A 24,404-nucleotide genomic window follows, 5' to 3' on the forward strand; every position below is an offset into this window, starting at 1 on the left:
CAATTTTCCATAAACAACTTTGGGCAAGGCTCAACAACTTTTCTGTCCGGATTTTCACTCTTTGAAATATGGCAACCCTATCTCATGGAACTGGATGCAGGCTAATGCAAGCTAAGGGAGAGAGATTTGATTTTTACTCTGATCGTAATTATGCTATGTATATTTAAGAACATATGCTCGAATATGCTTATGCCTTATACAACTTTTTGGATGCATCATTTGTTTTTGTACCTGTTTTTTAAAGAAGTCCTGGTTAGTAAAGCTTTGAATTGTAATTATGGGTCTGGACAATTTTTCTTCCAAAAGGGGTCAGCTTCTATGCACCCATGCTGCACAATATTAATACCTGCAGTAGAACCACCCTGCTAGATCAAGCCAATGGCCCATCTCTTCCAACATCCTGCTTTCATGGTGCCAAACAGAAGCCTACAGGCAGCTCACAAGCATGGCCGACAGGCAAGCACCACCTGTGGTCCCCAGAAACTCAGGGCCTATTCAGAGCTTTATGGCCATTATTATTTATTAAATTTCTATAAAGTCCTTCATCTGAGGATCACGGAGTTGTTTATAATATAAAAACACAAAAATACGTAACATAGTAACAAAGAGCAGTAACTCCACTCCTTGCCCCAGTTTAAAAGGCCATATTTCTTCTATTAGTATTTCTACTAGTCAAAAACCTGGGAGAAGACCAACAGACGTCTCCAACATCTGTGGAGGGCAACATGTTGACTGCCCCTACCCTGATGCCTTAAAAATATCTGACCAGTCCTACCGTCTTCCCTCTTGTCTGATAGCCCAATGCAGCTCATGTGCTTGGTAGCTGTGAATGCAGCCCCATGGAGTAAAAGGAAAGGAAAGCTTTGATAGCTGGTTAGAGCATGGCGCTGATAATGCCAAGGTTGTAGGTTCGATCCCAAATGGGACAACTGCATATTCCTGCATTTCAGGGCGTTGGACTTGATGATCCTCAAGGTCTGTTCAAATTCTATGATAAAGGGGGAATGTATGTCTTCTTTCTGCATGGTGAGGAAGGGGAATCCCAATGGTTGGTTATGAAAGTTTTGTCTGACTTTATAGATGCTGAATATCTCCCTTAGCAATTTAATAACAAAGCGGTAGTGGGGTTGGAACGCAAGAAGATCCACAAGGTCTATGTGCTTCTTTTTTGACCCATCCAATCCCCAACTGAACCAAGTTGGTCACCAGAGTGACATGTACATTTCAGGGTGAGAAAACCACTGCAGTGACTACTTGGGAAACACAAAGATGCAGACCATGGACCTCAATTTCTTTCTTTCTTCCTTACTTGGACCTCAGTTTCTGATATAAAGGAATGCCTTCCGAATCACATGAAACAATAAACCTACTTAAAGCGGGAGAAAAACCACCTTGTAATAATACTTTGAAAAAATCATTTGGATATTTTTATTACAATAACAGCAGCATACAGCGCTGGCATTCCTATATATTCCCATTCATGTTTTTCCCCCACAGAAACTTTGCCCAAAGATTCGAGAAAGTTTATAGCTTACAAACAGTATTATCTGTATCAAAAATAGTAAGAGAAGATAACATTTGTAAACAGTATTAAGTGGAAACACATTATTTTGTCATATAGTATGAAAACATTCTGTTCAAGATAAGTGGAGCCTAAAGCCAAGGGTTGTTTGTTGTTGTTGTTTTAAAAAAAGGGTAAGTGCATATATTTTAAAACATAAAGCAGTCTCTCACCTCAGCAAGAACCATTAGACTAAAAATGCACAAAACCTTCACCTTTTCGGGAAATGGCCCAGTTCTACAGTCATTTCTGAACCATCGTTGTATGTAGACTTTCATGATATGTGCCCTTAACAGTAAGCTTAGTGAACCGGAATGAAGTATGAAAAGTCAGACAATTGCACTGTATTATAGTGTGCAACTCAGAAAGCTTTACGTTCCAAGGAGTAGAAACAGGAATGCATACAGAACTAGAAAGAGTTAAAGTATCCTCAGAAGTCCTATCTCAAAAGGACAATTTGATGGCTTAGACCAAGTTCCCTGCCTCTTTTCTCTACTCATAGATTGCTTGGCATTAAAAGGATGCCTGCTTCTACTCCACTAGGACAATGATCGCTGGACTCTCTCAGGCTAGCTACCAGCTCACACAGACCTCTAAATTTAGGTGCTGCTAAATGCTCCTATCACCATAATACTGATGGTTCATCTGGGCCAAGCGGAGCCAACGTGATTCTCTCCAGGTGCTTCTTAACTCCTGCCACCTCCAGCCAGGGTGGTCAATGGTCATCTTGGATGGTCAACGGCCATCAATGGGAGGTGCTGCCCAAAGCATCTACAGGGCACCCCACTGACCGCTCCTGGTCCGAAGCACAAGAGAGCTTCACACTTTACTGCCTTCCTTCATCTTTAATTGAACATTTTCTGACGGTCATCGAGGCACCAATGAACTCTGCACCTGATCTGACAAACCAGCTCAGTTAGTAATACAGAACCCTCCCTGTAACAGAAAAACAGAGAAACATTTACTCTGTGTGTGTGTATGTGTGTTTTGACAACTTTTATATTGTATTAGGCACTACAGAAATTGAAAACCATCCACGCCACAACACCTCTGGATCCTAATGTGATGTAGGCAAACTCCCATGCAAGCCCTATTGAATTGAATGGAGGTCATGAAGTAGCAGTGCTTTCTGCACCCCATCCCTCGAGTTTCAGACAGTGCAATACTGTATAAGTATTTATTATGTTTTGGTCAACTTAGTATAGCACCACTTGTTGAAAAACACCCGTGGACCATTTCTGCCCATGCACTGTGGCTCGTGTGAGCCAAGTACCCAAGTACGTACAGGGCTGCAGTCTCAATATGCAGATGAGGGAAACACCTCTTTAAAAAGCCTGCCAGTCTGCAATCTCAGCTCTCTTATAAAAAGCCATTCTTGTTTTGTGGCTCTCCATATGTCTGAAGCAGGCTGTTTCGGAAGCCCCCCCCCCAAACTAAACTGGGTGTATCAGCCGCCTGGCAGGCTGTAAACCTGACAGGCATTTTGTCAAAAGACAAAAAAATAAGGGGGAGATAAAGCTACTTAATCTTTGATTTTTCACAACAAATCTACACGATCTTCTTAATAGGTGCATTGTATTTACACACTGAAACTTTAAAAATGCGTATTTTTATACGGAGGCAACTACCTTCTCTCTCCCCCCCTCCATTTTTTTCTTGTTGGGACTGTTTTAAAGCTTTGCAAGTGAGAAAAGAGATTTGGATTTGTTTCCCAATTTTTTTTTTAAAAATGCATGTTTCTGTTTTACACACCTAAGTGCCAACAGAAACAAACATATTAATATGGTTTCTTTAACACAGTCTTTTCATACAATGCAAAAACGAACAAAAAACCCCACCTCTGCCCTATAGCACCCTCCAGGTAGCATGTACTACAACTCCCATCAGCCCTTCAGTATTGTGGATGATGGGAGTTTTAGTCCTAACATCTGGAAGACACCTGTTTTAGGATGACTGCCCTACAGAAACACACTTTGGTATTCTCAGTGCACTGACTCGGAAAAACATATCACTGATTTCAACACAACTTCCTTTAAGGTAAAATGTTTGCAGTTATGGTCCATATTCAAAGAGACAATGATGTGAAAAATAGCACATCCGTCCTGCAACTTTAATCAAAATGCTTTCATCCTGTCCTGATGCTCTGCTCTGTGCCATTTAGTTTTGCACTCAACAAATCAAAGAGCCAAAAGATGTCAGAAAAATGAAGGAAAAACAAGATTGAACCTGGCCAGAGTTGTTTCCAAGTTTTGCTGAAGATAGAACCCTGAATTAAAAAATGAACCTGGAGTATACTCTGTGAACCTATTCCATATACTACTACTGCTTGTGCTCCATTGACTTTTATCATGGTTTGCATAGGAGAAGCCTGACGGGTTGTGTCCAATATGCATGATTATTCTCTGTACCACGTGAAACTGGAGCTGTGAGTCAGCATCAGGTATTAACATAGTGGCATTAAAATGTTCCTTATTTCACAGTGAGAACCAAGCTCAGGTCACAAAACCATCCTGTTAGTTGTAGCTGTTGTAAGGTTAAAAGTATGTGTTGTTATTAACAGATGTTTGAAAACTGTGGGTTTTCCTTGCCAGCTGCACCAGAACTGTGAAAGAATACAAAATTTCCTATGCATATGATGGATGTAGCAGAGTAAGGGCTGGAGCCAGGGTTGGGGGGGGGGGGGCTTAGTAAAATACCACTTGGTATTTTAAGTCAGCGAACCCCTAGTGGCAAGGTTGGACAACTGAGAAGCAGCTACTAAAAAATCCCCACAGCATCTCAGAGCAGTCAATGTATTGCCCCACAGCATCGTGGGAAACTAAAAGTGGTGGCGCCCAACTGGAAGCCATTTTAATTCCTCACGATGCCCAAATGATGCTCCGTTGGCTGCCCTAGGGCATTGTGGGTAATTTAAAATGGTGGCCCATGGGAGGCATTGGTGAAAGTGGGGCCTGTTGAGGTGCTCAGAGGCAGCAAGGCCGCAGCAGCTGTCTGGGGGTGCTGGTAAGTACAGGAAGCCTGAAGTTTCTAAAAACGTGCCATGTCACACTGGTCAGAACTCACAGCCAAAGAGCATAAAACTTGGTTGCCGTGTGTTTCGGCCTATACAAAATAGCATACCAGCGGACTGCTACTTGATGCTGTGCTATGACTCAGATGCCGTTTGTGTAGGTTTGGCATGCTGCCACTGAAAAGTGTGTGTGTGTGTGTGTGCGCACACGTGTGCACACACACACATATATATACTCACACAGAGAGATTCCAAGGAATATAACTCAAGACGACGTGGATGAAACAAAAACACCAAAAGGTCTATAAATACATCCAGTTCAGCCATAACAGAACAAAGGTGCCGAAACGTCATGTTCTGTAAGTTGACAGAAAAGGAAGCCAACCGAACACCAGATATTGCAAAGGCCGTGGGCTTAAAATTTCAATCTCCATTTCTGTCGGCTTCACTTACCTCCAATGAGGTAAGAGAGTAGAAGCAGCCCTTAAAAGTGGGATAATAATCTCTTATAAAAAGAAGTTTCAAGCTTAAATCTCCATATCAAGAAAGCATTCTACATGGTCAAAGCACATTAAGAACCGGAGGAATAACTGCGGCAGCAGTGATTTATCCACATCACATACGAAGTTGAAGTAAGTGGTCAAAGTCCTTTGTTTTTTCTTGGAAGGGTCTCTTTCTCTCCCCCCACCCCACCCGAAACATTTGTTTTCTAAAAATATGGAGTCCGTATTTTAAATAAGGACTCCGGGTTTCCTGCCTGAAAACTTGCTCCCTGCGGGTTTAAAACTATCTGCCGATCCTTGACTGCATGTCATGAAGATACTCCGCAGATGTGGAAGACACACACCCAAGTTCTGAAATGAAAGGCTGTTCAAGAACTGATCTTGGGCAGATGTAGTTACAAGGCTTTGAACATACATGTGTTGGATATCACGCATACAAATATACATTTACAACACAGACACACAAAAACAGAACACCCGACAACACGAGGAATGGCGATTCCAGTCTTTTCCCTTCTACCCAGGTAAGAAGTAATCTTGAGGTTGCCGAAGAAACCATCTAAGCAGATGCTCCAAATTCTCCATGCCACACACATCTGGCAGTCGCGAAGGTTTATTGATGGTCTCCTTCCACTCTTCTTTTGCGAACTGTGCCCACAGAGGTGGGGGAAGAGAAACAAGACATGAGACAACGCTGGTGTAAGGCTATCATGTTTCAGTTACTGGAATGACGTCTATTAACAGCCAAGAACTAGGAGGACTAATTGCAGCATCTGTCACGCACATTAAAAATGGTGGCCATGACCGAATTCTCCTACCCTTCAGCGATTTTTTAAAATTTTCTTTGTTTATTATGGGTTGGATCCAAAGTTCCCTTGAGTGAGCACAAAGGCACTTCTGCTTACACAACTAGTCCCCATCCCCAATATGCTGATGACACTCAGCTCTATCTGCTGATGGATGGCCACACCGACTCAGCCCCGGGAACACTGACCAGATGTTTGGAAGCTGTGGCTGGATGGTGTCGTGGGAGCCGATTGAAACTAAATCCTTCAAAGACAGAGGTCCTCTGGCTGGGTCAGGATGGTTGGGGATGAGGGACCAACTCCCTTCTCTTATGGGGGCCCAATTAGTGACATTGCCTTCCATTAAGAGTTTGGGTGTAATCCTTGAGGCCTCCCTTTCCATGGAGGCGCAGGTTACAACAACAGCCAAGGTGACATTTTTCCACCTTCGCCGCATCAAGCAGTTGGTCCCTTACCTTTCCCGCCCCGACCTGGCCACAGTGATCCATGCGATGGTCACCTCCAGGCTTGACTACTGTAATTCGCTCTACGCGGGCTGCCCTTGAAGCTGTCCCAGAAACTCCAGCGGGTGCAGAATGCTGCAGCGAGGCTCCTCACGGGGTCTCTGCCATGGGAGCATATTTACCCAGTGCTTTTCCAGTTGCATTGGCTCCGGGTGGAGTACAGGGTCAGATTTAAGGTGCTGGTTTTGACCTTTAAAGCCCTTCACGGCCTAGGACCCTTGTACCTACAGGACTGCCTCTCCTGGTATGCCCTGCTGAGGACCTTAAGGTCCATATATAGCAACACCCTAGAGGTCCCGGGCCCTAAGGAAGTAAGATTAGCCTCGGCCAGGGCCTTTTCAGCCTGGTAGAACACTCTGTCTCATGAGACCAGGGTCCTGTGGGATCTGATCTCTTTCCGTAGGGCCTGTAAGACAGAGTTGTTCCACCTGGCCTTTGGCTTAGAATCAGTTTGATTCCCTCCCCCTCTTTCTTTTTCCTTTCTCCTCCTATGAAGAGACTGCATCCTAATGTTTTAATGTTGTACCTTAATCTTTTAAATTGTATTTTAATCAACTTGTTTTTATTATTGGCTGTTAGCCGCCCTGAGCCCGGTCTTGGCTGGGGAGGACGGGGTATAAATAAAATGTTGTTGTTGTTGTTATCATCATCTCACATTCCACCCATCCCTCTCTCTCCCACTGCACTGCTCCAAGCCACATCCTATGTCATTCCAAAGCATCCATGACTGATGGATGGTCCATTCTCAACATCCAGCAAGGCAAATTTTAAAAGCCCCAGCGAACCTGAAGAACAGCTTGTAATGTGGCAGTGGGTATGCGATGTGGTTAACAAAACAAAACCACATCCTTGCTGCAGTGCATTGGGACTGCGGAGCTGTCGCTGCAATTACTCTTCCTGTGCCTTTTGCCTGCATAGCAAAGATACTTGATGTTATTCAGCACTTTTTAAAATGGGTCTGGAGTCTTTGCTGTACTGGCACAACTACAGAAGCACAGCACAAAAACACAATTCTTAGCAAGCAGGTAATGTTGACCTGAATCGGTAAGATATTAAAAACACAGCATATTATTGAACAGTTCAAGGAGGTCTCCTACTGCAAACCTTCTTTTGTTTTTTTCAAACCAGGCAGGGAAATATTCATTCCAAAACAGTTAATTTGATAAGCCAAAGATTTAACTGGTCAATTCTGCACACACAATTCTCTGGCCTTTTTGTTAGATTAAGAAAACACGTTAGTCCATGAAGTCAACAGTGGAGAGAGTCCAAACAGTCTTGTAAATATTTTCAGAAGGTTACTGAACATGTATATTAAGCAAGGAGGAAAAAATATGTTTCAGCCCGGTATTTTGAAAAGAAACAGTTATTCAAAACTTCTAAGTTTAAATGTACTGTAAACTCATTTTTTATAAGAATCAGTAACTAAGAAGCTCACTCCATTGGCGCAGGCAGACCTAGGCTTTGAAGAATCCAATTTGCTTTTTCTAGAACCAGCTGGAGTGCAAAACAGCAGCTCAGAGGCACAGACACACTTATTAATTTAATGAAATTTATATACCACATAAGACATTAACTACATATCTGTGCCTTTTAACTGCAGCTGCTGGTTTGATTCCACAACTTGCAGGCCCAGGGAAAGCAGAAGAAGGTAGAGCCCACTTATACTAGGATCCTCCTTTGGACATCCTGCACAGGCAATTCATGTTTTTAAAAAGCCCTTCACTTTAACCAATGCAGAACTCAATGGCGCAGTTGATCCCAGTTGGTTTGCGCAGCTGATTGGTGGATCAATGCACAATTGCGAGTGATGTCATGGGACATCAGGAGAGAGCATTTGTGGGAAACAGCCTCACAGGCCAAAGTGGGACCTGTGCTGGGTTCAGTTAGGTTTGTGGACCAAATGTCCCCCCGCCCCTGACTTAAAGGCAATGATAAGCCATTATTGTAGTGTAGCTGGGCCCAAAGAATTAAGGAACAAGGAGCCTCTGAGCACATGGCCCAGTACGTTTCTTAATTCAGTACTGGAAATGAGCTCACAGTCCTTTCACCTCAAAATCTGATGCCCCTCTCCACCTTTCTTCATTGCAGCGTCCGAACTGGGAAAGAACAAAATTCCAAAAAGACTGGATTATTGGAACACTGCCTCATCCCCTACAGACCGCTTTGGGTGTTAAGATTGACAGAGGAGACCCTATTGTTTTCCCATCCTCAGAAGCTTGGGGCAGAGGCGGCTCGGAAGACGGCCTTCTCTGTGGCAGCCCCAAAGTTGTGAAACTCTCTCCCAAAAGAGGTGCCCCAGGCTTCTCCATTGTACAGCTTTCAGTAAATACCAAACACGCATCTTCACCCTGGCTTTTGACATATATTTAGGACCCACCTCATTCTGTGTTTGCAAGATGGTTTGAACTGTTTTTAACATTGTGTTTTAATTGCTGTAACCTGCCCTAAGACCTTAGAGTGAAGGGTGGGTAATAAATACATAATAACAACGTATTTTGGGTGGTGAATATAACATGAATTATGGGAATTACACTAGAACTTAGTCCAATGTTGATTTTATTTAACTGGATCAAGAAGGGTGAATATAACATGAATTATGGGAATTACACTAGAACTTAGTCCAATGTTGATTTTATTTAACTGGATCAAGGAGGGTGAATATAACATGAATTATGGGAATTACACTAGAACTTAGTCCAATGTTGATTTTATATAACCGGGTCAAAGAGGGTATCCCAAAGGAAGTGAAATCTTTTAATAATAAATTATTATTTTATATCTTTAAAAGACATCTGAAGGCAGCCCTGTTTAGGGAAGTTTTTTTATATTTAACGCTGTATTGTTTTTAACACTCGATTGGAAGCCGCCCAGAGTGGCTGGGGAAACTCAGCCAGATGGGCGGGGTATAAATAATAAATTATTATTAAATTATTATTATTATTATTAACAACAACCTTGTTAACAGCAGCACCCAAACGTGTTGACATGCAAGTGGAAAAGTCCACTTGTTACATTTATTTTGTATTTTTCTTTATTCCGCACCCTATGCTTTTGAGCCCAACCAGCTCTGAGCCTGTTCTTTAAAAACAGCGACCCATTGTGACACTATATATTGCAACCCATTGCTGCATGAAACTGCCTCAAGAACAGAATTGTACAGGATTTTGTTTATGCCTCCCTAATTAATCATGCTCTTAGAGAGGAATTCCAGAGCCTCCACGAAATGAAAAAAAGCATGCAGAAGAGTGTGATGGAAACATGGAGCAACAGTGTGCACACGAAGAGCTGTTAGGAGACTCATACAGAGGCAAGGAGAGGTTTTAAGAGAGTTTCTCTTGCAGTGTTCAGTACCCAATTGGGCGTTTGCAATAACCTGTCTCAGAAGCTTCAGGGCTGAAGAGATGAAAGGGCATTTGATGACATTTTTACTCCTATACGCCAGACTAGGAAAGCAAAATAAAAAAGCAAGATATAAATAGATGAGAAAAGATAAGACCATCCAGCAATGACATATCACAGCTGGAATTTGGGGCAGTGGTGGAAAACAGGAAAGTTTACAATGTGCTGAGCGGCTTTTTGAAAATGAAAGTAAGAAGAGGCCAAGTTATATTTCCTTAGGAGCCTAGATTCTTTTCCTGCAGTGTTGAGGACACCTTTTGCCCTCCATCCCACAGGTGCTTTGCATGTACAGTGGTACCTCTGGTTACATATGCTTCAGGTTACATACGCTTCAGGTTACAGACTCCGCTAACCCAGAAATAGTACCTCGGGTGAAGAACTTTGCTTCAGGATGAGAACAGAAATCGTGCTCTGGGGGCGTGGCGGCAATTGGAGACCCCATTAGCTAAAGTGGTGCTTCAGGTTAAGAACGGACCTCCGGAATTAAGTACTTAACCCAAGGTACCACTGTACTCTTTGTTAGTAGCTCTTCAAGCAACTCTTAAGCTCAGTCAGTAGAGCATGAGACGCTTCATCTCAGTACAGGGTCATGCGTTTGAGTCCCACATTGGGCAAAAAGATTCTTGCATTGCAAAATGCCCTCGGCCAGCTCTCTACCCAACCACCTTCCTATTTACAAACAGCTGGTCAGTTCCGCCTTAGCCTCAGTGCTGCCCTTTGTAGAACTCAGCGGGGAAGAGGACGGGGCCAAAACTAGAATGGGGTTGGCTCTCCTTGTCAGTGGCTCAGGCACAACAGACTGTTTGGCCTTTGGCCCTGCCACTCCCAATGGGCAACATCTACTACCAAGGACACTTGTGATTAAACTTGCTTGCTTTCCTCCCCATTCCCTCCAATTCCTCTTTCCTTGAGTTTGTTGTAAGTCTCAGGGGAGCCACTCTGGAAAACTTTACAGTTAAATAGCAGGATTTTGTGGGAGGGGGCATTACTTGTTTACTTCTGTTTTCTTACATACAGTGGTAACTCAGTTCTCGAACGTAATCCGTTCCGGAAAACCGTTTGACTTCCGTAACGTTCAAAAATCGAGGTGCAAAGGGCAGTCTGCAAATTGCATTGAGAAAACTGAAAACAACCAACCCTGGAAGTCAAATACAACAATAATATTTCGTTCGTACAGTAACAAACAGCATTTAAGGCTACATGTAGTTAATTCTTACTACATGATTGAATTTATTTTTTTGTATTATTTTATGCTCTTCCTGTGCTCGTTGTACAAGTAGCAAGAACTGTACTATTGTTTGTTAACTGTATTTTGTTAACTAATAAAGTATTATTTTTTTAAAAAGAGAGAAAATCGGAAAACATGCAGTGGAAGCCGTTTGACTTCTGAGGTGCATTCGAAAACTGAAGCATTTACTTCTGGGTTTTCGGTGTTCAGGTTCCGAAACGTTTGTCAATGCAGACGTTTGAGAACTGAGGTACCACTGTATTTTGTGTTCTCATTTTGTATTTTTCTGTTGTGAACTGCCTTGGGATCTTTGGATGAAGGGCAGAATATATTATTATTATTATTATTATTATTATTATTATTATTATCCCTTAACTAAGTAAATCAATGTGGTTGGCCATGATGAGAAACTAGATGCAGGATTCAATAGGCCAGAGGTGGAGAACATTTTGCAGGCAGAAGGCCATATTCCTCAGCAGGCAACCTTCTGAGAACTACACACAAGTAGTATGTGGGGTCCTGAGGCAACTGAAGGATGGAGCAATGCACGTGACTCTTAACCTTTGTTCGGCAGGTTATATTCCAATTACAGTGGTACCTCGGGTTAAGTACTTAATTCGTCTGGAGGTCTGTTCTTAACCTGTAACTGTTCTTAACCTGAAGCACCACTTTACTAATGGGGCCTCCTGCTGCTGCTGCGCCACCGGACCACAATTTCTGTTCTCATGCTGAAGCAAAGTTCTTAATCTGAAGCACTATTTGTGATTTAGCGGAGTCTGTAACCTGAAGCGTATGTAACCCGAGGTACCACTGTATACAAATCCAGCAGTTTCACACCCACCTTCATCCAGGAAAGTAAGAGGCGTGATCAGAGTTGAAGGACACTTTCCAGTCAGGCAAAAGCACGAGGAGGCAAGATAAGAGCAACCTAGAGGGCCGCATTTAATTTGAGGTTCCCCACCCCTGAGACAGGCCTTAGGCCTGATCCAACAAGGCTCTTGAAGAGGAATCAATGTGTAGAGGGAGGATACCAGCTGGAGGGGCTGAACTTTTGGTGTCAGTTTTCCTTACAGGCACATTCTTAAACAAATTATGCCAAGTAGCTGCCACCATGCTCGGTTGTGACAGAGGCCTGCTCATTCTGCGGCAGAAAACGCCTTACCCAAATCGTTGTTTTTCGTAATTGCATCCGCTGCTCTGGCTCGTGGTCCCTGCTGAGTGAAGTGATATCCGAACTTGAGGATCTTTGTGTTCTCCTCCAGCATCTTCACAATCTCCGTTTCTACAGGGGTTCCCAACTGCTGCCTCTGGTGGAATCAGCAAAGCATTAGAAATTCAGCAAATGTCGGTCCAGGGTTGTCCAAAATAAAGTCTCCTAATAATAATAATAATAATAATAATAATAATAATAATAATAATAATAAATTTTATTTATATCCCGCCCTCCCCAGCCGAAGCTGGGCTCAGGGCGGCTAACAACAATCAAAATAATCCAACATTCTAAAAACATTCATTATAAAATTAATTAAAATCAAATTAAAATCAAATTGATGGCAACCATTAAGCAAAATTCTGTGCAGATTGCCAGAGGAGGGGGTCAGGCTGCGCCCTGACCAAAGGCCTGGTGGAACAGCCCGCAGGGCCCTAGTCTCTTGTGACAGAGCGTTCCACCAGATTGGAGCCGCGGCCGAGAAAGCCCTGGCTCTAGTTGAGGCCAGCCTAACCTCTCTGTGGCCTGGGATCTTCAGGATGTTTTCATTTGCAGACCGTAAATTTCTCTGTGGGACATACCAGGAGAGGTTGTCCAAAATAAAGTCTCCTAAGCACCTTGGGATTTTTAGATCAGTAGTGGGAACACTGAGATGGGTGATTTGACCCTAAAAGGGTCAGTTAAGAGGAGTTATGTTTCGAATTCAGAAACTATTAAACTTTCAGGCACCAAATTAAACCTCGAGGCCAATCGTCTCCTGCTTTTAATAAGAGTCAAATAGGGTAAAAATAAAATTATTATTATCATTATTAATGCTTTGATACTGCACTGGCAGCCTCACAACTCACAGTAAGAGCTGGTTGGCAGGCGAACAGACTCCCACGAGAGGTGGTGGACTCTCCTTCCTAGAAGGTTTTTAAGCAGAGGTTGGCTGGCCATCTGTCATGGATGCATTAGCTGAGATTCCTGCATTACAGGGGTTGGACTAGATGACCCTTGGGTCCCTTCCAATTCTATCATTCTATGAACTGACACTGCTTGGGAATTTTAAAAGACTAATAAAAACTCCAGCGATTTTAAGAAGTCAGTGCCATTTTGAAAGGCTCGGTCTGTCATCTTGATTCAGAATGGTGCTCAGTTTTATCCAAACAGATGAAAACCAGCTTTCAGAAACCATCATGCGCATTTGGTTACAGTATCTTAAGAGGTGTCCAAATGCACAGAGAGAAGACCAGACAAACCATTTTGTAAAATATAAGATATAAGAGCATATCTAATTAGTTTTTTAAAAATTGTAAGCACAGGACAGATATGGACTATGTGTGTGCAGAGATTGCAAACTGCATGTTAAAAAGAATAACCATAACATCCCTATCTCAACTGTCAAAACTAATTTGTTTAATAACTAGTATGTAAGTAGTAGCTAATGTTTTGGTTTTTTTAAAACAGCTATTTTTAGTCTCAGCAATTAAAGTTACAGGGCAATTACTGTCATTGGAAGGTGGCTGTTCAAGACCAACACAGAACTAAGCGAGGGAGAGTTAAATTCATGCTGTAGATTTAAAAAATGTTACAGGTAGGTAGACGTGTTGGTCTGCTGTAGTCGAAACAAAATAAAAAAAATTCCTTCCAGTAGCACCTTAGAGACCAACTAAGTTTGATCTTGGTATGAGCTTTCGTGTGCATGCACGAAGAATCTGAATAAGTGTGTATGCACATGAAAGCTCATACCAATAACAAACTTAGTTGGTCTCTAAGGTGCTACTGGAAGGAATTTTTTAATTTAAAAAATGCTTTAGGAAAGGAGTGATTACTCCAAAGGCATCACTCCTCTGAAGAATAAATTTGCCTAATTTGTCCCACTACAACATTCAGGCTGAAAGGAGACATTTAAAATGTGTAATGCAGCCAACAGGCCCTCACTTTCAATCTCTCAGCCCTCTGAGTGTTCGGCAGAAGGCCTGAATGCAGAATCTATGCAGTTACAGCTTCCACCAAACAGTGTCATTTGAGAGGGGGACCAATAGCTCAACCTTCAGCCTCACCCCCACCAAACTAGATTTATGTATTTTTCACAACAAAGCTTTGGATCCTGGCTAGCCTGCACTTTGACAGTTAACTTAGCATAAGAAGCAGCTGAAGTTACCTGGTTATCGATCTTTATTTCGGTCAGGGTTTCGTTCTCCTTGAGTGCTTCAACCAATGCCAATATGCCCACACCGGTGATGAAGTTGGATTCAATGTTTAGACTCTTCAGTGTTTTGTTCACCCTCAACATGTCGGCAAAAGCCTTGAAATACAAGAGGGGTCAATGAAAGAAGCCCATATGGAAAACCAAGGCAGAGTGCGACCATATCAGGCATGAATGAAAGCCTACACCATAACGGTCAATAGTCAAAAGGTGATGAGAGTGACAGTGTCCTGGTTCAAGACTTCCCTCCCACCAACATCTTACAACGCTTTCAGTCTTGCCTCATCCTGCAAACCTGGCTAAATTCTACTTCACAACAGTATATCTAGGCTTCAGAAACTACTGGAACGCTATCAGCTGCCCAACCCCTGGCCAATCAGGCCCTATGAAAACCCAAATATCCAAGTCAATTTCTCAGTTTGAACAACTCATTATTGTGAAAAGCTGCTGAAGAGACTAGTCTTGCCTCATCTCCCCCTCATTATCATTTTATCATTTTTCATTTGTATACCGCCTTTCTATCGTACAATACTCAAGGCAGTTTACAAGCTGAAGAAACAAAAAATGTACATCTTATAACAATCTAATGCAATACAAAAATGTGATAATAAAACAGGCAACCTTTAAAATAGGCAACCTCCATCAGAAAAGTAACATTCAACAATCATTAGAATAGTATCAAATAATAATATCAACGTATAAAAGTTAAACAGAAATCCACTCAACAGTTACAATAATATCTAAACTATAATCAATAAAACAACCCTCTCGTGCCCCTGACCCTTCTGACGATGTCCTCTGGCTCTTGCACCAGAACGAGACCCCTAGTGTCAGTCTTAGTCTGAGCTTATCCAAGGCATGACAGGTTTTGAAAGCATATCTCCCTCATGCACCACCTTTTACCTTAACTCAATTGTTTTGAGTACCTCGTGTCAAGACAACACCCTAGATTAGCGAACCCTGGAATCTCACTTACGACAGCAACAGGGTCGTTGCTCCGAGTGGCCGCAAGGCTGAAGCTCTTCACGTAAGTATTTCTTTCCAATGCCTTGGCAAATTCTTTCAGTGTTGGAATGGGGATGTTCTTCAATCAAAATTAAAAGAGAATAAAACACAATTAATATTATAATGGCAGTTCCCTCCTTCCTTCAACTTGGGAGCAGTGGGGCCCTAGGTCTATTTTCACGAGGGAGGAAAACGAGGGGAGAGGGTGGCAGAAAGAGAGATGCCCCATCTGCACTAAACATTTAAAGCAGTATCATACCACTTTAAACAGTCATGGCTTCCAGCAAGTAATCTTGGGAGCTGTAGTTTTGTTAAGGGTGCTGGGAGTTGTTAGGGGGTTCCTTTTCCCTTTCAGAGAGCTAAAATTTCCAGAGTGGTTCACAGTGAATCCTTCTTCCCAGGGAACTCTGGGAACAGCGGTTTCCTAGCAACTCTCAGCAAGGACAGCATGTGCCACTGTAAATATCCACAGGTAAAAAAACCAAAATAAAAACAATACAGTCGTACCTTGGATCCCGAATGCCCTGGAACTCGTACGCTTTGGCTCCCAAATGCCGCAAACCCGGAACTAATTGTTCCGGTTTGCAAATGTTCTTTTGGAACCCAAACATCCGACGAGGATTCCACAGCTTCTGATTGGTTGCAGGAACTTCCTGCAGCCAATCAGAAGCTGCAATTTGGTTTTGGAAGTCGAACGGAATCCAACGTACGACTAATTAAATAACAATTTGCATTGTAGTAAGTTAAGCACACTATTTGCCATCATAAAACACTGGAGCCACATTGCCATGGACACAGAAATTCCAGTCATTTTGAAAGCTACATTTCTGGACTCCAGGAACAGGCACCTGTACCCCACCGGATGCTGTTGGACTCCCATCAGCCTTGGCCAACGTGGTTGAGTCAGGGATCATGGGAGTTGTAGTCCAGCAACATCTGGAGAGCCACTGGCTTTCCATCCCTGCTGTTCTCTGTATGCTTCACAGTTACCTTTATGTTGTTCAAGTTGACTTCAACAAGGCGCGAATCGTTGTCTTTAATCCTTTGCAAACTCTCCTCTACGTTTGTGGGATTTGGTGGCTCATTGAAGACGGGCATGATCTTTTCGCCTTTGACCACATCTGAATCGAGAGACAGGGAATGTGAGAAACACGAACATTGAATTTTTCGATCACACACCCCAAACGGCGCCGGTACTAGTTTTAAAATGCAGGTTCAGGTGTTGCAACATTTTTCTGTCAGGGCAAACTGTCAACTACCATCAACAAAATTCCACAGGGAGAAGTCTGTAGTATGGAAACATAGGGATAAACCAACGTACACAGCACAACCTCCCATATCTTGAGTTCTTTAAAAAATATATTGCCAGAGCCCATGCCAATCCAATGCAGAAGGAAACTCAATTCTATTCCAATTTAATTGTAAAAAACTAATGTTTAAAATGTTTTAATTTGAAAGACAGTTACATTGATCTTTTAATTTACTCCATGATGGTATCTGATGGTTGCTTATTTTTATATGTTTTATTATAAATACTGTGTGTGTGTGTGTGTTTTAAATTTTCCTTCTCTGACTATTTGTGGGAGGTTATTGAGTCGTTCTTGTTTTTATTTTGATTATGTATTTTGTGTTTTAATATTGTGATTTTATCTTGTGAACCGCCCTGAGACCTGTGGATATAGGACGGTATATAAATTTTAATAATGATAGTAATGGAAACCCTTCACTGGAAAACAAAATTCTTTACAATGCCCCACCGCTTCCTCAAGATGTCATGTGTTACTGATATTGGGAGAACTTTAAATGAAAAATCTGGAATGGTAAAAAGATAAATTACAGGTTGTATCCCACTAAATTGTACTCGTAGTGGACCAGCTGAAATTAGGGGGTCTGCTCTGAATGAGTCTGATACAACCATACAAACAAATCATTACATCCCTTTATGAGTACAGTGGTGCCTCGCAAGACGAAATTAATTCGTTCCGCAAGTTTTTTCTTCTTGTGAGTTTTTCGTCTTGCGAAGCACGGTTTCCCATACGAATGCATTGAAAATCAATTAATGCGTTCCTATGGAGACCGCTTGCCAGGCTGGCGGTGCGGAGAAGGGCTTTTCTCCCCACCGCAAGCCTTCAGGACAGGTCCGGGAACAGAGGGGAAGGCGCGCAGCGCTTCTCCTCTGTTCCCGGGGCTTGCGGTGGGAGGAGGGTTTTTCCTCCCCACCGCCAACATTCAGAACAGCATTCTGAATGTTGGCGGTGGGAAGAAAAACCCTCCGCCCCACCGCCAGCCTTCGGAGGAGCCTTCTGAAGGCTGGCGGCGGGAGGCTGGCGGCGGGAGGAGGTCTCTACGCCCCACCGCCAGCCTTCGGAGGAGGTCCGAGGACAGTGGGGAAGACGCGCTGCGCTTCCCCACTGTCCTGGAGATTTCCCTATGGGCTTTCGTCTTGCGAAGGAAGCCCATAGGGAAATTCGTCTTGCGAAGCGCATCGAAAAACGGAAACCCTTTCGTCTAGCGGGTTTTTCGTCTTGCGAGGCGTTCGTCTTGCGGGGCACCACTGTATTGTCTTGGACCGCCAATGCGTTGGTGCCCCCAAAAAATCCTTCCTCCAACAGAAAGAATCTTGAGGAGAGTTCCCTGGAAAGAAGGACTGACTGTTAAATCATGATGAGCTCTGTTGCATTGTGGTGGGGAAGCCCTGACTATGTAAAGTGGTATGACACTGCTTTAAATGTATAGTGTTTATGGGAGGGAGGGGTGATTGGAAAAAACCCAGTGTCGGTGCTGACCTTTAAAGCCCCAAATGGTCTCAGCCCAATATCCCTGAAGGAGCGTCTCCACCCCCATTGTTCAGCCCGGACACTGAGATCTAGCATGCAGGGCCTTCTGGTGGTTCCCTCACTGCGAGAGGTGAGGTTGCAGGGAACCAGGCAGAGGGCCTTCTCGGTAGTGGCACCTGCCCTGTGGAACGCCCTCCCATCAGATGTCAAGCAATTAAAACAACTATCTAACTTTTAGAAGACATCTGACGGCTGCCTTGTTTAGGGAAGTTTTAATATTTGATGTTTTATTCCAGGCTTTCTCAACCTCAGCCCTCCAGATGTTTTGAGACTACAATTCCCATCATCCCTGACCACTGGTCCTGCTAGCTAGGGATCATGGGAGTTGTAGGCCAACAACATCTGGAGGGCCGAGGTTGAGGAAGCCTGTTTTATTGTGTTTTAATATTCTGTTGGGAGCTGTCCAGAGGGGCTGGGGAAACCCAGCCCGATGGGCGGGGTATAAGTAAACTATTCTTATTCTTGTTCTTGTTCAGTTGGTGGGAATTTTAACTTTGTGAGAGGTAAACTTCAGTGCCCAGGATTCTCTGAGGGAAAGCAGGTGGGTCAGACGCTTGGCAGCTACCTGAGGTTGCCCAGGTGCCATGGGCCTGGCAGAGAGAGCGTTCCTGCAGCCCAGAGCCCATTGGCTCCCGTCCTTGGCCAGGCTCTGATCTCACAACCAGCTGTGGAATCCTGGGGAATGTTTTGTTTCCTAGGAGGCCAGGTGAGTTGCTTGAAAGAATCCCTGGCTAAGCTGAAAGCCAGTTGGATCAGTTAACAGCCCATAAAGCAGCGATCCTTCTTTTGTGGTCTTGAAAGCAGTTTGACTGACTTTCTGGACCTTTTTGGTTCTGAAGATCTTTGTGCCACTGGTGGCGTAGAAGGTAAAAGTCATGGGGGGGGGCAAAGTGGTGGAGGAAGGGGGGTGCGGTCCGCCCCAGGTGTCATCACTGGGGGGGACAGGACAAAATGATGTTTTTTTAAAGGGCTCACGAAACTTTTTAGGAGTGATGTGGTGGCTCAGGTGCCTGCAGGTTCCGTCTGCCTGAAACGGCAGCGTGGGACTTGCGTTTGCCTACTGCCTCTCCCTCAGCCGCCCTACAGCTATGGGATCCTGGGGAATGTTTTGTTTCCTAGGAGGCCAGGTGAGTTGCTTGAAAGGATCCCTGGCTAAGCTGAAAGCCCAGTCAGTTGGTTCAGTTAGCAGCCATTCAGGTCACTAATTCTGTTCTTGTCTTGTCTTGAAAGCTGTTCAGATGGATTGACTTGACTTTCTGGACCTTTTCGGTTTTGTACCCCAATGGCACAATGTGCCGCTAGTTGTGAAGAAGGTAAAGTCATGGGCAAGGGGGGAGACATTCTGAAGATTCGTGCCCCCACCACATGCCCAGTTTTTAAAGATGCTCCTTGGACCAATGTTGATGTTTTATCACATTATTATTATTATTATTATTATTATTATTATTATTATTATTATTATTAAAATTCTGTTGGGAGCCGCCCAGAGTGGCTGGGGAAACCCAGCCAGATGGGCGGGATATAAATAATAAATTGTTGTTGTGCAGATGGGGCATAAAACTGCAATTAAGCCTCACAGGAATATTATGACGAGAAGAGTCTCTTGGACCTCCTTAACAAAGGCATGAGAGACCCACCAAGTCACCTCTCACAACTGAGTAGCCTTGGGACTCCGAAGGAATCCTATTAAGCTGCTGCCTTGTCCAGGACAATAGCTTACGACACTTTAAAATAAAAATGGCACACAAAAATAATCCACCATGCGTCTGCATGTGCTCAATTGCATTAGGAAACCCCAATGCAATCAGCGAGGCTCACTTTCAGTCGAACCCACAATGTTGCATTTCTGGACTTTCAGCATGAAACTCACTTGAGAAACTTTCATTGGCGACACCGTTGCTACTTCCCACAATATCACAAAACTGAGAGTTGCTTATCAAGTTGTGCATTCCCAGGATAGCTGTTCAGGAGAAAGGAGAAACAAACAGCGGTTAGGTTTTGCAGCTGGGCCCTTAAGGCGACGGAAACATGAATCTGCAGCATAATTTCCCAAAGACCAAAGTCATTATTACGACTCCTTGTACAGTGCCACTAACATGCATGCACTCTTCTGAGATATGGCTCATACCATCAGAATCTATGCCAGAGACCAGAACCTGTAGCTCTCCTGATATTGTTGGGACTCCCCACTCCCATCAGCCCCAGCCAACATGGCAAATGGTTAGGGATGATGGGAATTGTAGTCCAACCATTTGTGGCTTCCCATCCCAGGGAAGAAGCCTTAAGAATACTTGTATGCAGGATCATGCTTTTAGAAAAGCTAAATCAAACTCAACACACACATACACACAAACCAACCTGCAATGTCACATAGTTCAGTGTCTGTAGCACTTGTCAATGCTTCCTCCAGTTCAGGATCAAGACTCACTTTTTCTTCTGTGTAAGACTGTACTGGCTTTGGCTTTGGAATAAATACTTTCCCTGTTCAAAAGAGGAGGACAGTTGTTTTAGGATATTATCGGTGCTCAGCTTTCGACAACCTTGCAGGATCTTGAAATCACATTGCATGATGATCAGTAGCTTACAAAGTCAATACAGTGGTTCCTCAGGTTACAGACGCTTCAGGTTACAGACTCCGTTAACCCAGAAATATTACCTCGGGTTAAGAACTTTGCTTCAGGATGAGAACAGAAATCATGCAGCGACAGCGCAGCAGGAGCAGGAGGACCCATTAGCTAAAGTGGTGCTTCAGGTTAAGAACAGTTTCAGGTTAAGAACAGACCTCCGGAACGAATTAAGTTCTTAATCCAAGGTACCACTGTATTCACCAAACCAAACCACATCGCTAAAGGGGTAATGCCTCAGTCCTGTATACCTGGAGTGTCTCCACCCCCATCACTCAGCCCAGACACTGAGATCTAGCATGCAGGGCCTTCTGGTGGTTCCCTAACTGAGAGACGCAAGGTTACAGGGAGCCAGGCAGAGGGCCTTCTTGGTAGTGGCGCCCACCCTGTGGAACGCCCCCCCATCAGATGTCAAGGAAATAAACAACTATTTGGCTTTTAGAAGACATATGAAGGCAGCCCTGTATAAGGAAGTTTTTAATGTTTGATGTTTTGCTATGTTTTATATGTGCTGGAAGCCACCCAGAGTGGCTGCGGCGACCCAGTCTGATGGGCAGGATACAAATAACAAAATTATTCTAATGCTTATTATTGAATAAGGTAAAGATAAAGGGACCCCTGACCATTAGGTCCAGTCGTGGCCGACTCTCGGGTTGCGGCACTCATCTCGCTTTACTTGCCGAGGGAGCTGGCATACAGCTTCCGGGTCATGTGGCCAGCATGACTAAGCCGCTTCTGGCGAACTAGAGCAGCGCACGGAAATGCCGTTTACCTTCCCGCTGGAACGGTACCTATTTATCTACTTGCACTTCGTGCTTTCGAACTGCTAGGTTGGCAGGAGCAGGGACTGAGCAACGGGAGCTCACCCTGTTGCGGGGATTTGAACCACCAACCTTCTGATCAGTAAGTCCTAGGCTCTGTGGTTTAATCCACAGCGCCACCCGCGTCCCTTGGACAAAAGATCCCTGCATTGCAAGGGGTTGGACTAGATGACCCTCATGGTCCCTTCCAACTCTACAATTCTCTGATTCTAATCACAGCACCTAATGAGCATATCCAAGCCCTCAGGAACTACCCCAAAGGTACTTCCTTGGATCCTGGCCTAGATCATTATCACCATTACCGTGCATCATAAAGGCTGCATTCCACAACAAACGTGTCAGCCTGTCTGCCTGTCAATTTGCCAAATTGAACATGAAAATTCAGCTATTGCATTTAGATCAGTGAGTAGCTCGGTAATCCGACAACATAATTGGCTTCAGTCTTTTGATTGCAATGCATCTGAGCAATTTAAATTGCAGGCAAAAGCTTAAATCAGCATTTGCCAGATGTTCTGTATGGATGCCTGATGGCACCAGGCTGGCACAGCCAGGCTTGATGGGGGCTGATGGGCTGTCAAATTCCAGGACATCAGATTGGGAAAAGCTGCTGGAAATGGTGCTTCAGACATCTCTCTGAGGGGGAGGAGTTAAGATGGCGGCAGGCTAAGCAGTCAGCCCCAGAGCTCCACAAATTTTAACTGAGTTTTAATTGATTTTATCTCGTTTTAACTCGTTTTAGACCAGTATTTTATTTTTCTTTTCTTTTATTTTTCTTAATTACAACTGTTTCCCTTAGCCGGAGCTTGAGAGCAGAAGATTGTAGAGCTGTGAGCAGAGAAAGTGCCGGATGAGTCAGCGTCTTGAAGATAAGGAACAATAGACGACACCATTAATCTTGAAAGCCTGTGACTCCCACGGCGAAGGAGCTCAGCAATTGGTTTTAATTACTTGCCTAGAGCAGCAGCAACCTTGACGCTGCTCTGCCCCTCCGTCACTCGCTCGCCGAGTCTCTCCACAGTCTCACGACCACTCAAGACTGAAAGAAAGTGGTGAGGCAGAAGCAAGGAGGCGACGAGGTAAGACGCATTTTGCCTAAACTTTGTGCTGCGGCTCCCAGCCCTTCAAGCTCTTGCTGAAGATTGTACCAGGGTGTTGGAGCCCATGCCAGGAGCTCACATTACTGATAACTGATAACTGTAAGCCTGCATCGTAAATTAGCTTTAACGAGCAGATAACTGTGTTCTCCGGCAGTCTTGGAAGCAACCTTTGTCTCTCTGGCTTTGCGCCGGCCCACACCCGGCTGTATTTCTATTTTTACCACTTTTATTACCTTCTAAGCACTGCTATTTTAAAAGACTCACAACGATGGGCCAAGGCAAACGCCGAAGGGATTGTGACGAGGTTTCGCCCTCCCCAAGAACTAAACAATCAAAAACCGACCCCCCCGTGTCTGGCAAATGGAGTATCCCCACTGATCACTGCTATAGGGTGAAAACTCAGAACCGTTTCTATCCTCTACCGTCTCCTGAAACAACGTCAACTCCAGAGGAATTATTTTTACCCCAGACTAAAACTGCGGACGGCAAGCTCGGAGGAAGAGGGAGCCCCCCACTGGGGGTGGTGCAGGACGCCAGAGCCGAGGACTGCGCTAGACTAGAACAACATGAACATCTCCATCTTGTGGTCAGAACCCTTAATTGCATATTCAAGAAGATTGATGTCCTATCCTCCCAGCTATCTAGCCTTGAACAGAAAATTGACAACCTCGGGTCAATGTCTAAACCAACTGTAGATACGGGGGAAATGAAGTGCCAGAGGACCTTACACTCAACCAAAAAAGGAAGTGAGATCCCTAAATATAAACCAAATACTGCACTGAAACATCAAGCATTGTCCCTGCAACCTAAGAAAATCTGCCTAAATATCGGGGTAGGGTCAGCAAGGTGGCTCACCTTGGGTGGGGTTAAAAAGCAACTAAGCAACCTCCTAAACATAGAAATCACACAATGCGATCTCATTGCAGTATTACCTTTGAACCAGCACCTCAGGCAACAGAGAGTGATGCTTGCGTTTTACTCTCCAAGGATCCCTTCAGCTATCATCAGGCAGAAATCACTCTTGGCTAGGTACGATATCATCCCAACAAGAGTTTTTATGGATAGCATGATCCATCCCCTTCTACTTGCCGACTACGGCACGGAGCGGACCCTGTCGGAGAGGTCGGGAGCATCTCGGGATATTGAGCCTCCTTTTCCGGAGGATACCCATCCGTACCGAAACTGGACTTACCCTACGTCCCCACGAGCTCTAAAGGAATCCACTGGCGCATGTAATTCTCTGACCCCGCCGGAGGAAAGAGAGCTTTTAGCCACCTTTGGCAACCTTCCACCGAGGGAACAACAAGAAATAATTGATAGATTAGAAGTACTTAACCATCAGCTCATATATGTCCAGAAGAACGGAAAAGTCCTGCCCACTTCTCAGGATAACCATGCCAGCTTTTCGGAGTCGTGTTCTAAGGAAGCAGGAAGACTTCCACACCTCAGTCCAGCTCCTAAACCCATGCCTCCCCCACCTGTGGGCAAAGCCCATCAACGCTTGGCAGACCCAGGTTTTGCCTCACAAGTTGGCCTTTCATCTCAACTCCTGATAAATTTTGACTCGCCCTCCAAGAGTCCCCCGCTGAAGAGTGTAATTCAGAGTCCC

At 44.2% G+C, this 24,404-nt stretch overlaps 1 protein-coding gene across 2 annotated transcripts in view; it reads right to left on the bottom strand.

Moving 5' to 3' along the window:
* Nucleotides 1-1,404: 1,404 nt before the first annotated feature.
* Nucleotides 1,405-24,404, bottom strand: part of LOC310749629 (tropomodulin-3) — a 58,277-nt gene continuing 35,277 nt past the window's right edge. The window contains exons 4-10 of one of the 2 annotated variants that reach the window (XM_083586914.1): nt 20,612-20,734; nt 20,124-20,213; nt 16,407-16,537; nt 15,388-15,495; nt 14,367-14,510; nt 12,173-12,317; nt 1,405-5,722 (exon numbers count right to left, since the gene is read on the bottom strand). In XM_083586914.1, the coding sequence (XP_083443040.1) occupies nt 5,688-5,722; nt 12,173-12,317; nt 14,367-14,510; nt 15,388-15,495; nt 16,407-16,537; nt 20,124-20,213; nt 20,612-20,734 (776 nt within the window). In that variant the 3' untranslated portion in view covers nt 1,405-5,687. Of the gene's footprint in view, nt 5,723-9,433; nt 9,827-12,172; nt 12,318-14,366; nt 14,511-15,387; nt 15,496-16,406; nt 16,538-20,123; nt 20,214-20,611; nt 20,735-24,404 lie in introns of those variants that run through there. The other variant, XM_083586915.1, reaches the window with a different exon arrangement.

Source organism: Podarcis filfolensis, assembly GCF_964270895.1.
Source record: "Podarcis filfolensis genome assembly, chromosome: 14".
Lineage (NCBI taxonomy): Eukaryota > Metazoa > Chordata > Lepidosauria > Squamata > Lacertidae > Podarcis > Podarcis filfolensis.